The 12,702-nt window shown below is 39.5% G+C and overlaps 1 protein-coding gene across 1 annotated transcript in view; it reads left to right on the top strand.

Moving 5' to 3' along the window:
- Positions 1-12,702, top strand: part of OSBPL1A (oxysterol binding protein like 1A) — a 702,947-nt gene that overhangs the window by 28,999 nt on the left and 661,246 nt on the right. Inside the window, 1 exon segment of the mRNA XM_053714984.1 lies at positions 5,949-6,034. Within this exon segment, the coding sequence (XP_053570959.1) occupies positions 5,949-6,034 (86 nt within the window).

The following is a 12,702-nucleotide window of genomic DNA, read 5'->3' as shown; positions in this document are numbered from 1 at the left end:
TGGCAATTGCTACAAAAGTTATTTATTTTCCCTAATAATGCCCTAACTTAAGTGATATATTGATATAAAAAACAAAAAATTGCATACCCAGTGGTTTTGTTTTGGACTATATTATTTCAATGGGGTTGAGAAGAATTTTCTAATGTAAAAAGGAGTCCCAGGTGAAAAAAAGTTTAAGAAGCTCTGATCTACAGGAACAAAGAAATTATATATATATACAGCCAGAAACCAGAACACAAAGGAACCTCTCTATGTTACCTAATACTGTAATATAAAGGTATGGCTTGCAATATCAAGGCTTTTTATTTGGAGCAACTGCGCCATTAAATCGTTCACATATCTTACGCACATGGCAGTGAAGGCTCAGATCATCATGGCAGTGAGGTTTTGGTCATCATGGTAATGAAGGGTCAGATCATCATGGCAGAGACAGCCTCATTGCTTCAGCAAGTGAAAAAGCTGCATACCCTAGAGAGAGTATGTGATTGATAAGCGCAACACTATTGTCAACACAGAGCTGAAATTACTATGCTCTCTAATTTATTGCAGAAGATTTAACTAAGAAATTATTTATTTTAAGCTGTGCAGAGCACCAGAGTCTTTACATACTCAGAGCTCTGAAAGGTACACAGTGAGGGTCAGAGCTATGTAGACTCTTTTCAGAGTTAAAAAAGCAAAATTGGTGTGTATGTATGTACACACACACACACACACAGTACTGGCCAAAAGTTTTGAGAATGACACAAATATTAATTTTCACATAGTCTGCTGCCTCAGTTTTTATGATGGTAATTTGCATATTCTAGCAAGCACCAGGTCCATCTCCTAAAGTTGATTCAGCTGAGGGATAGGGGTACCACCAGTGCAGAGCTTGCTCAGGAATGGCAGCAGGCAGATGTGAGTACATCTGCATGCAGAGGCGAAGACTTTTGAAGGATGGCCTGGTGTCAAGAATGGCAGCAAAGAAGCCACTTTTATCCAAGAAAAACATCAGAGACTGACTGATATTCTGCAAAAGGTACAGGGATTGGACTACTGAGGACTGGGGTAAAGTAATTTTCTCTGATGAATCCACTTTCCGATTGTTTGTGGCCTCCAGAAAAAAACCTTGTCCAGATAAGAAATGGTGAGCGCTACCACCAGTCCTGTGTCATGCCAACAGTAAAGCATCCTGAGACTATTCATTTGTGGGGTTGCTTATCGGCCAAGGGAGTGGGCTCACTCACAATTTTGCCTATGAACACAGCCATGAATTAGGAATGGTAAAAAAAACATCCTCCAAGAGCAACTTCTCCAAACCATCCAAGAACAGGTTGGTGACTTCCTCCCCTTCCAGCATGATGGAGTGATAACCAAGTGGCTTGGGGAACAAAACTTTGAAATTTTGGGTCCATGGCCAAGAAACTCCATAGACCTTAATCCCATTGAGAACTTGTGGTCAATACTCAAGAGGCGGATGAACAACCCCCCCCCCCCCCCAAATTCTGACAATCTCCAAGCATTGATTATGCAAGAATTTGCTGCCATCAGTTAGGATGTGGCCCAGAAGTTGATTGACAGCATGCCAGGGCGAATTGCAGAGGCCTTGAAAAAGAAGGGTCAACACAGCAAATATTGACTCTTTGCATAAACTTAATGTGATTGTCAATAAAAGCCTTTGACACTTATGAAATGCTTGTAATTATACTTCAGTATACCATAGTAACATCTGACAAAAAGATCTAAAAACACTGAAGCAGCATGCAATTAATATTTGTGTCATTCTCAAAACCTTTGGCCAAGACTGTACGCTCTCTGTAATAATCGGAAATCTGCCTTCATATGGTAAGGGAGCTCAACGAGTCATACTGTTCTAAACAATTTTCCAATTTACTTCTTTTATCAAATTTGCTTAATTCTCTTGGTATCTCTTTTTTTTAACCCAGCAATGCACTACTGGGAGATGGCTGATCTTATTGGGTGAACAAGTTACAAGATGCATATATGTGCAGTCACCAATCATCAGCTAGCTCCCAGTAGTGCATTTCTGCTCCTGAGCCTACCTAGGTTTAACCTTCAACAAAGGACATTAAGAGAACAAATTAAATTGGATAATAGAATGTATGTGTTTTAAAATTTACATGCTCTATATGAATTATGAAAGTTTAATTTTGAATTTACTGTCCCTTTTTAAGGGCTTGTAGGCCCAAAACATTGCTGTATTGGTACATGTATTTCACTTTCTCCCAATGGTTGCTTGTTTTGTCTGTTAAATAAAAGTGATATCATTATGCAGGCACATTAATTTTATAGTCATTGATTCTAAACTCATTTGCCACCTTATTGTGTTTCTAGATATAGTGACATCTACTTGAGGAGGAGCTTAAACTAGTGACTGGTTTTGTGGTATTCTGTTATTTTCATAAAACTGCTGTAAGTCCCCTTGAAGAGAAAACACTGCATAAACAAGGTTATACATAGAGGTGTGCTAATGTACTACATATATGCTCTTAACGCCTTGCCACTGAAAGGGTCATTAAAGTGCAATGTTCTAAAAGAAAGTAATGATGAGGTCCCCTTAAATGGAAGGTAAGACCTGAACTATTTAAAGATCCATGACTGCAGGTATCCAAATCTTGAAAAAGGCTTACTTAGGCGAAACGCGTTGTGAGGTAATTCGGCTCTGACTTGAGCATTCAGCATGGTATAGAAGATTGCTTTGCATATAATTGTTTGATAATTCAACCTGCCCTTGGAATACAAGTATCCATTTATATTGGATATATTGCTACAATACAACTACAAGCACTTGTCTTGATAAAACTTGATACTCTAAACGAAGGAGGTGTCATAGCTCTGACAACGTTATTTTCAAGCTCTCTGATTGGCTGTCAAGTGACCATTCGATCCTGAGCTGTGTGGAGATACGCAAGGTTAGTTAGAAGAGACAATGCAATTCTGTGTATAAGGTATTTGTAAGATACAGATGCTTCTGGGGAGAGTTCCTTTAAAGAAATATTCTTGTACGGTGAGTTGAATCTGTTACACTATTAACTTTATGTATACATGATCTGGGGAATATTTTAGATTTTGTGATTTGTAACTTTTTAGTTCTATAACGATTTCATCAAAACTACTTAAAAATCATTCCCTGCAGTAGTGAGGTCTACTAATGGACTTAAGACTTTTTTTTTAAGACATTACGAGTTTAAATATCTGTGGTTTTTAAAATGTCACCACAACATCCACCAGTGCTTTTATGTGTATTGTATGTATATTGATTGGTTTTACCATTTTTATTAAAATATTGTATTTTCATTTGCTTCAAGTGAACTCTTTTCAGGCTTTAGATTGATGTAGCTAATCCACCCAAACCGGCATTGTCTTGCTGCATGTGAAGAACAGCTACCATACAACAGAAGCAATATCACCAAACATTTTCAAATTATTCAAAATGTTATCACCCTACAGAAATGCATTACTTCTAAGTTAAACAGTAGAGTATTTGCTCTTATGTAAACTTAAAAAGGAACAGTTTAGATTTACTATGTTTAAAAATACTAGCCCCACATCTATGCGCATGTGGTCTGCAAAAGTTACAGAAATACTAGAACTTGAGGAATATTACTTCCTCAAAAATGACAAAATGGACTCCTATGCGGAATTTTCCCAACTTTGGGCCACTTACATCCAAAACCAACACAAGGGTCCCAGATAGTCCCCCCCCCCCAAAAAAAACAGTCAGGATATTTTCTATATATCACCCCTGCATAATATGCTAGCAAAAGGGATCCAAAAACGTTTCATATCTAAAACACTTATATTCTGTGCGCGGGCGGAGCGGGAGTGTTCATCTACTGTTCATGTAAACTGTATTGTATTTAATTTTTAATCTCTAAAAAAAAAGGATAATCAGGGTAAAATACCCATTGCGCAGTTCCCTCCCAGTTTCTTGCGATCCTACAACAGGACTCTATCACAGACTTTCTAGCCTATATCTGATATCGCAGAACACTTTGAATGGACATTCTGGGAGGGCCTGCCATTTTCGTGCCGATAGGCACCTCGCATTTTGTCTTTATCCTTAAAAATAACAGCTGCCGTTGTAATTGGCGATCAAGAGCTGCATCTCCAATCCTTTGTAACTTTATAAAAAAAATACTAGCCCCACAGTAGGAACAGTTTCTACTTTGGGGCCTGTATTTTCAATATAGTCTTTCTAAAGTATTTGTTTTTGATTGTTAATAAGAGGAAATACTCGCCAACTTAGAAATGATGCAATTATTGAGAGTTAATACAATCTTGAATCATTTGACATTTAAGTGATATTGCACAGGGGTGTACTCACTTTTGTGTTATACTGGCACTATGTATTTACTAATATCCATATCCAGTTTGTTTTCCATTTTAAACTAGTCACATCCCTTGAACCTCTACAGTGCTACTACAGAAGAGGTTGACGGAACACAGAATTTTTTATTTTTTCACCTGTACAGAATCCGGCTAGTGGTAGTGCACATAAGAGTGTGTGACAAACTACCACACACACTTTGCTGCATTCCTAAGCAAGAGAAGTAAGTTTACAGGTCAGGTGTCTGTATAGATGATACTTTCTGGGGAAGATTCAGTGACAGTCAGAGTGGATGAGTCTGCTAAGGATCCGCATTCTTGATGATTCATATTGTGTATGAGGCATACCAACTGAATCAATGTATTGCTAATTCTGAGCAATTCCTTCAATCTTTTAATGAGGCGGCCAAAAGGAAATCTTCAGTAAGAATTTATTGTAATGGGTTGCAGTGATACATTAAGGAATGAAGCCCAATAGAAGCTAATCTTCTTGCAAGTGTACTGGAACTAAGAGTGGGCAGTCTGGTCCTAGAAAACCCTTCCATGAATGTTGTAACAGAAGATGAATTAACCATGGTCTCCATCAACCAGCAGGAAGTCGCCTGTAGATGAATAGAAAAAAAAATCTTCAAAGCAGTTATGCATTTGCTCTAGAACCAGGGGTCAAGTTGAGTGGGAACACATGGGAACAGAGTTCCTGCACTAGTTTTGCAGGAGGAACTAAGTTCCCTCTGGACAGAGAACAGTAACACTTCAGTAAACGCTGCTGCTGCAGGGGGGAGGAGCTGGAGCACAGTCTCGTTAGGATAGTGAGATCCTCTAATAATGGGCAGTAACACTTCCTACAATACACTAAATGAAAGCCTGTCAGCGGTCCTGCTGTGTTATCACTTTACAATGTGTGGAACACATGGTGCTTACGTTTCTGTGTGGCTTGCTTGGGGTTATTTAGCTTCCATAGTAGAAATAGGACTATTGCACCTTAAGTGGGTGAGACTCTGTGACAGTCTCAGGCCCAAATGCAACTATTCAACCCTTCATTGGTTTTAATTAGCTTTCATTAACCAAAGTGAAAAGATTACAGTATATACAAATAAATACTGTGTGTGTGTGTGTCTATATAAAACAATATTAATTGTGATGGGGGGGGGGGGTGGAAGAATTTGTGAGTTCCCACACTTTTTTTTTTTTTGTAGGATTTGACCCCTTTCTAGAACAGTATAAACAAAATGAATTCTTAGCAAGCATTTTTATACAGCAATGCAGGTATTGGAATAACCTATTTGTTAAATTGTCTGATGTGATAAATCTAAGAATAACAGTTAACTATGATTACTTCTCTTGTTAATTACCCCTCCTAGCCTGCCTAACACTGCTATTATTATCTTGATTGTCAGACCTATGATGTAGAAGTGAGCCATTGAGGAGCTTTTAATCATGTCTAAGGTGTCTGCAGGCAAAATCAACAAGAAAAGAATTACGTAGCTTCAGTAAGCAATTTCTAACAGGCTGTAAGCTCACTATGTGCAATGCAAAGGGAATACAAAAAATAATGTTTTTGTACTCCAAAAACTCTATTGTAAATGTTTCAAATTTAATTTTGATGTTTTTTTCTTTAGGTAAAAGCAAATCAAATTTGGGATGGACACCTCTTCATCTTGCATGTTATTTTGGACATAGCAAAGTGGCTAACTATTTGTTGAAGGTATAGTTAAACGTTTGACTAATTTTACAGCATTTTTGTGTTTTTTCATCAAAATGTGTTTCCAACAATAAAGTAATTTCTAAAATAAATTAAAATGACATTAGACTCAAACGTTTTATAAAGCAGCAATTAAAAATGTTAAAATATATTTATTCAGGTGTATACTTTTTTAAAGCATTTCTGGTTTTATATTGCAGGAACTACATGTTTGTATAAAACTGATATTTAAAATGACTTGAAAGTCAAATTAAAGTTTCATGGTTAAAGGGACAGTAAAGTAAAAATTTAAACTTTCATGATTCATAAAGGATAACATTTTAAGCAACTTTCTAATTTACTCCTATTAATTTTTCTTCGTTCTCTTGCTATCTTTTTTTAAAGCAGGAATGTAAATCTTAGCAGCCAGCCCATCTTAGGTTCAGCACCATATATAGCGCTTGCTTATTGGAGGCTTACATTTACCCACCAATAAGCAAGCATAACCCAGGTTCTCAACCAAAAATGGTCCGACTCCTATGCATCACATTCCTGCTTTTTAAATAAACATAGCAAGAAAACAAAGAACAATTGATAATAGGAGTAAATTAGAAAGCTGCTTAAAATGACATCCTCTATCTAAATCATGAAAGAAAAATTTGGGGTTTAGTGTCCCTTTTAAGAGCATACTATTTTAAAAGCCTTTTTTAAGATTTTTTTTTTTTTTATCAAATGTACTTTGTTCTTTGGTATCCATTGTTGAAAAGCATACACGGCTCAGGTTCAGAAAAAGTAATGCATTGGTGGGAACTAACTGGTCATCGATGTATCTTCTCATCGGCTCACCATATGTGTTAAGCTAGATTCTAGTAGTGCATTTATGCTTTGGAGCTGGCTTTAACTATGTGTTTAACTCGGTTACACAGGTTAAACACAGTTATATGGAAACAGTGGGTCAATGAAATGCTCTTAACATGTTTATTTTGCATTTGTATATTGCTTTAAGAATCAATTGCTCACTAGCTGATAACTGCAACTCACATCTCTATTGGTAGAATTCGGCATGTCTAAACAAACATAAATATGAAAAGTAGCTTAAAGGGACATTTTAGATTTAGAGTTCTGAGGCCAAAGGGGTGCGTTAGCTACGCGTGCTTTTTTTCTCCCGCACCTTTTAAATACCGCTGGTATTTAGAGTTCACAGAAGGGCTGCGTTAGGCTCCAAAAAGGGAGCGTAGAGCATAATTTACCGCCACTGCAACTCTCAATACCAGCGGTGCTTACGGACGCGGACAGCTTCAAAAACGTGCTCGTGCACGATTTCCCCATAGGAAACAATGGGGCAGTTTGAGCTGATAAAAAACCTAACACCTGCAAAAAAGCAGCGTTCAGCTCCTAACGCAGCCCCATTGTTTCCTATGGGGAAACACTTCCTAAGTCTGCACCTAACACCCTAACATGAACCCTGAGTCTAAACACCCCTAACCTTACACTTATTAACCCCTAATCTGCCGCCCCCGCTATTGCTGACCCCTGCATATTTTTTTAACCCCTAATCTGCCGCTCCGTACACCGCCGCCACCTACGTTATCCCTATGTACCCCTAATCTGCTGCCCCTAACACCGCCAACCCCTATATTATATTTATTAACCCCTAATCTGCCGCCCCCAACGTCGCCGCCACCTACACTTATTAACCTCTAATCTGCCGACTGGACCTCACCGCTACTATAATAAAGTTATTAACCCCTAATCCGCCTCACTAACCCTATAATAGTATTAACCCTTAATCTGCCCTCCCTAACATCACCGACACCTAACTTCAAGTATTAACCCCTAATCTGCCGACCGGACCTCACCGCTACTCTATTAAATTTATTAACCCCTAAAGCTAAGTCTAACCCTAACACCCCCCTAACTTAAATATAATTTTTATCTAACTAAATAAATTTACTCTTATTAAATAAATTAATCCTAATTAAAGCTTAATACTCACCTGTAAAATAAACCCTAATATAGCTATAATATAAATTATATTTATATTGTAGCTATTTTAGGATTAATATTTATTTTACAGGCAACTTTGTATTTATTTTAACCAGGTACAATAGCTATTAAATAGTTATTAACTATTTAATAGCTACCTAGTTAAAATAATTACAAAATTACCTGTAAAATAAATCTTAACCTAAGTTACAATTAAACCTAACACTACACTATCAATAAATTAATGAAATAAAATACCTACAAATAAATACAATTAAATAAACTAACTAAAGTACAAAAAATAAAAAAATAATTTACAAACATTAGAAAAAGATTACAACAATTTTAAGCTAATTACACCTACTCTAAACCCCCCTAATAAAATAACAAAGCCCCCCAAAATAAAAAAATGCCCTACCCTATTCTAAAATACAAATAGAAAAGCTCTTTTACCTTACCAGCCCTTAAAAGGGCCTTTTGCGGGGCATGCCCCAAAGAATTCAGCTCTTTTGCCTGTAAAAAAAAAACATACAATACCCCCCCAACATTAGAACCCACCACCCACATACCCCTAATCTAACCCAAACCCCCCTTAAATAAACCTAACACTAAGCCCCTGAAGATCTCCCTACCTTATCTTCACCACGCCGGGTATCACCGATCCGTCCAGAGGAGCCTCCGAAGTCTTCATCCAAGCCCAAGCGGGGGCTGAAGAGGTCCATCATCGGGCTGAAGTCTTGATCCAAGCGGGCGCTGAAGAGGTTCATCATCGGGCTGAAGTCTTCTATCAAGTGGCATCTTCAATCTTCTTTCTTCCGGATCCATCTTCATCCCGCCGACGCGGAACATCCATCCTGGCCGACGACTTCCCGACAAATGACGGTTCCTTTAAGGGACATCATCCAAGATGGCGTCCCTCGAATTCCGATTGGCTGATAGGATTCTATCACCCAATCGGAATTAAGGTAGGAAAATTCTGATTGGCTGATTGAATCAGCCAATCAGATTCAAGTTCAATCCGATTGGCTGATCCAATCAGATTGAGCTTGCATTCTATTGGCTGTTCCGATCAGCCAATAGAATGCGAGCTCAATCTGATTGGATCAGCCAATCGGATTGAACTTGAATCTGATTGGCTGATTCCATCAGCCAATCAGATTTTTCCTACCTTAATTCCGATTGGCTGATAGGATTCTATCAGCCAATCGAAATTCGAGGGACGTCATCTTGGATGACGTCCCTTAAAGGAACCGTCATTCGTCGGGAAGTCGTCGGCCAGGATGGATGTTCCGCGTCGGCGGGATGAAGATGGATCCGGAAGAAAGAAGATTGAAGATGCCGCTTGATAGAAGACTTCAGCGCCCGCTTGGATCAAGACTTCAGCCCGATGATGGACCTCTTCAGCGCCCGCTTGGATCAAGACTTCAGCCCGATGATGGACCTCTTCAGCCCGATGATGGACTTCTTCAGCCCCCGCTTGGGCTTGGATGAAGGCTTCGGAGGCTCCTCTGGACGGATCGGTGATACCCGGTGTGGTGAAGATAAGGTAGGGAGATCTTCAGGGGCTTAGTGTTAGGTTTATTTAAGGGGGGTTTGGGTTAGATTAGGGGTATGTGAGTTGTAATGTTGGGGGGGGGGGGTATTGTATTGTATTTTTCTTCTGTTAAGTGTGATCAGTCCACGGGTCATCATTACTTCTGGGATATTAACTCCTCCCCAACAGGAAGTGCAAGAGGATTCACCCAGCAGAGCTGCATATAGCTCCTCCCCTCTACGTCACTCCCAGTCATTCTCTTGCACCCAACGACTAGATAGGAGGTGTGAGAGGGCTATGGTGATTATACTTGGTTTTATATCTTCAATCAAAAGTTAGTTATTTTAAAATAGCACCGGAGTGTGTTATTACCTCTCTGGCAGAGTTTGACGAAGAATCTACCAGAGTTTTTGCTATGATTTTAGCCGGAGTAGTTTAAGATCATATTGCTGTTTCTCGGCCATCTGAGGAGAGGTAAACTTCAGATCAGGGGACAGCGGGCAGATGAATCTGCATAGAGGTATGTAGCAGCTTTTATTTTCTGACAATGGAATTGATGAGAAAATCCTGCCATACCGATATAATGTCATGTATGTATACTTTACACTTCAGTATTCTGGGGAATGGTACTTCACTAGAATTACACTGTAAGAAGTACATTAAGCTGTTTAATAACTAGAAATTATGTTTAACGTTTTTGCTGGAATGTAAAATCGTTTTCATTTGCTGAGGTACTGAGTGAATAAATGTTTGGGCACCATTTTCCCACTTGGCAGTTGCTTAATCTTTTTCTGACAGTTTCTGTTCTCTCTCACTGCTGTGTGTGAGGGGGAAGGGCCGTTTTTTGGCGCCTTTTCTATGCATCAGTTATTTCAGTCAGCAGCTCATTGTATTTCCTGCATGATCCGGTTCATCTCTACAGAACTCAGGGGTCTTCAAACTTATTTTGAGGGAGGTAATTTCTCTCAGCAGAGCTGTGAGAATTATAGTTGACTGTGATATAAAACGTTTATTCTGTAATTGTTTCCTGCTTTCAGAATTTGTTATCTTTGCTATTGGGATTAAACCTTTGCTAAAGTTGTGTTGTTTACAAGGATTGAGGCTATAACTGTTTCAATTTATTAATTTTCAACTGTCATAGATTTTCTGTGCTTCTTAAAGGCACAGTACGTTTTTAATATTATTCTAATTGAATTGTATTCTAAGTTGCAAGTTTATTTGCTAGTGTGTTAAACATGTCTGATTCAGAGGAAGATACCTGTGTCATTTGTTGCAATGCCAAAGTGGAGCCCAATAGAAATTTATGTACTAACTGTATTGATGCTACTTTAAATAAAAGTCAATCTGTACAAATTGAACAAATTTCACCAAACAACGAGGGGAGAGTTATGCCGACTAACTCGCCTCACGTGCCAGTACCTGCATCTCCCGCTCGGGAGGTGCGTGATATTGTAGCGCCGAGTACATCTGGCCGGCCATTACAAATCACATTACAGGATATGGCTTCTGTTATGACTGAAGTTTTGGCTAAATTACCAGAACTAAGAGGTAAGCGTGATCACTCTGGGGTGAGAACAGAGTGCGCTGATAATATTAGGGCCATGTCAGATACTGCGTCACAGGTTGCAGAACATGAGGACGGAGAACTTCATCCTGTGGGTGACGGTTCTGATCCAAACAGACTGGATTCAGATATTTCAAATTTTAAATTTAAACTGGAAAACCTCCGTGTATTACTAGGGGAGGTGTTAGCGGCTCTGAATGATTGTAACACAGTTGCAATACCAGAGAAAATGTGTAGGTTGAATAAATATTTTGCGGTACCGACGAGTACTGAGGTTTTTCCTATACCTAAGAGAATTACTGAAATTGTTTCTAAGGAGTGGGATAGACCCGGTGTGCCGTTCTCACCCCCTCCGATATTTAGAAAAATGTTTCCAATAGACGCCACCACACGGGACTTATGGCAAGCGGTCCCTAAGGTAGAGGGAGCAGTTTCTACTTTAGCTAAGCGTACCACTATCCCGGTGGAGGATAGCTGTGCTTTTTCAGATCCAATGGATAAAAAGTTAGAGGGTTACCTTAAGAAAATGTTTGTTCAACAAGGTTTTATATTGCAACCCCTTGCATGCATTGCGCCGATCACGGCTGCAGCGGCGTTCTGGATTGAGTCTCTGGAAGAGAACATTAGTTCAGCTACTCTGGACGACATTACGGACAGGCTTAGAGTCCTTAAACTAGCTAATTCATTCATTTCGGAGGCCGTAGTACATCTAACTAAACTTACGGCGAAGAATTCAGGATTCGCCATTCAGGCACGCAGGGCGCTGTGGCTAAAATCCTGGTCAGCTGATGTTACTTCTAAGTCTAAATTGCTTAATATACCTTTCAAAGGGCAGACCTTATTCGGGCCCGGGTTGAAAGAGATTATCGCTGACATTACAGGAGGTAAAGGCCATGCCCTGCCTCAGGACAAAGCCAAAACGAAGACTAGACAGTCTAATTTTCGTTCCTTTCGTAATTTCAAAGCAGGAGCAGCATCAACTTCCTCTGCACCAAAACAGGAAGGAGCTGTTGCTCGCTACAGACAAGGCTGGAAACCTAACCAGTCCTGGAACAAGGGCAAGCAGACCAGGAAACCTACTGCTGCCCCTAAAACGGCATGAATTGAGGGCCCCCGATCCGGGATCGGATCTAGTGGGGGGCAGGCTTTCTCTCTTCGCCCAGGCTTGGGCAAGAGATGTCCAGGATCTCAGGGATACCTTCTGGACTTCAAATACTCTCCTCCAAGAGAGAGATTTCATCTGTCAAGGTTGTCAACAATCCAGACAAAGAAAGAGGCGTTTCTACGCTGCGTACAAGAGCTCTTGTTAATGGGAGTAATCCACCCAGTTCCACGATCGGAACAGGGACAGGGGTTTTACTCAAATCTGTTTGTGGTTCCCAAAAAAGAGGGAACTTTCAGACCAATCCTGGACTTAAAGATCCTAAACAAGTTCCTAAGAGTTCCATCGTTCAAGATGGAGACTATTCGGACAATTTTACCTATGATCCAAGAGGGTCAGTACATGACCACTGTAGATTTAAAAGATGCTTACCTCACATACCGATTCACAAAGATCATTACCGGTACCTAAGGTTTGCCTTCCTAGACAGGCATTACCAGTTTGTA

Source organism: Bombina bombina, chromosome 5 (genome assembly GCF_027579735.1).
Source record: "Bombina bombina isolate aBomBom1 chromosome 5, aBomBom1.pri, whole genome shotgun sequence".
Lineage (NCBI taxonomy): Eukaryota > Metazoa > Chordata > Amphibia > Anura > Bombinatoridae > Bombina > Bombina bombina.
This window is presented reverse-complemented; position numbering and strand designations above follow the sequence as displayed.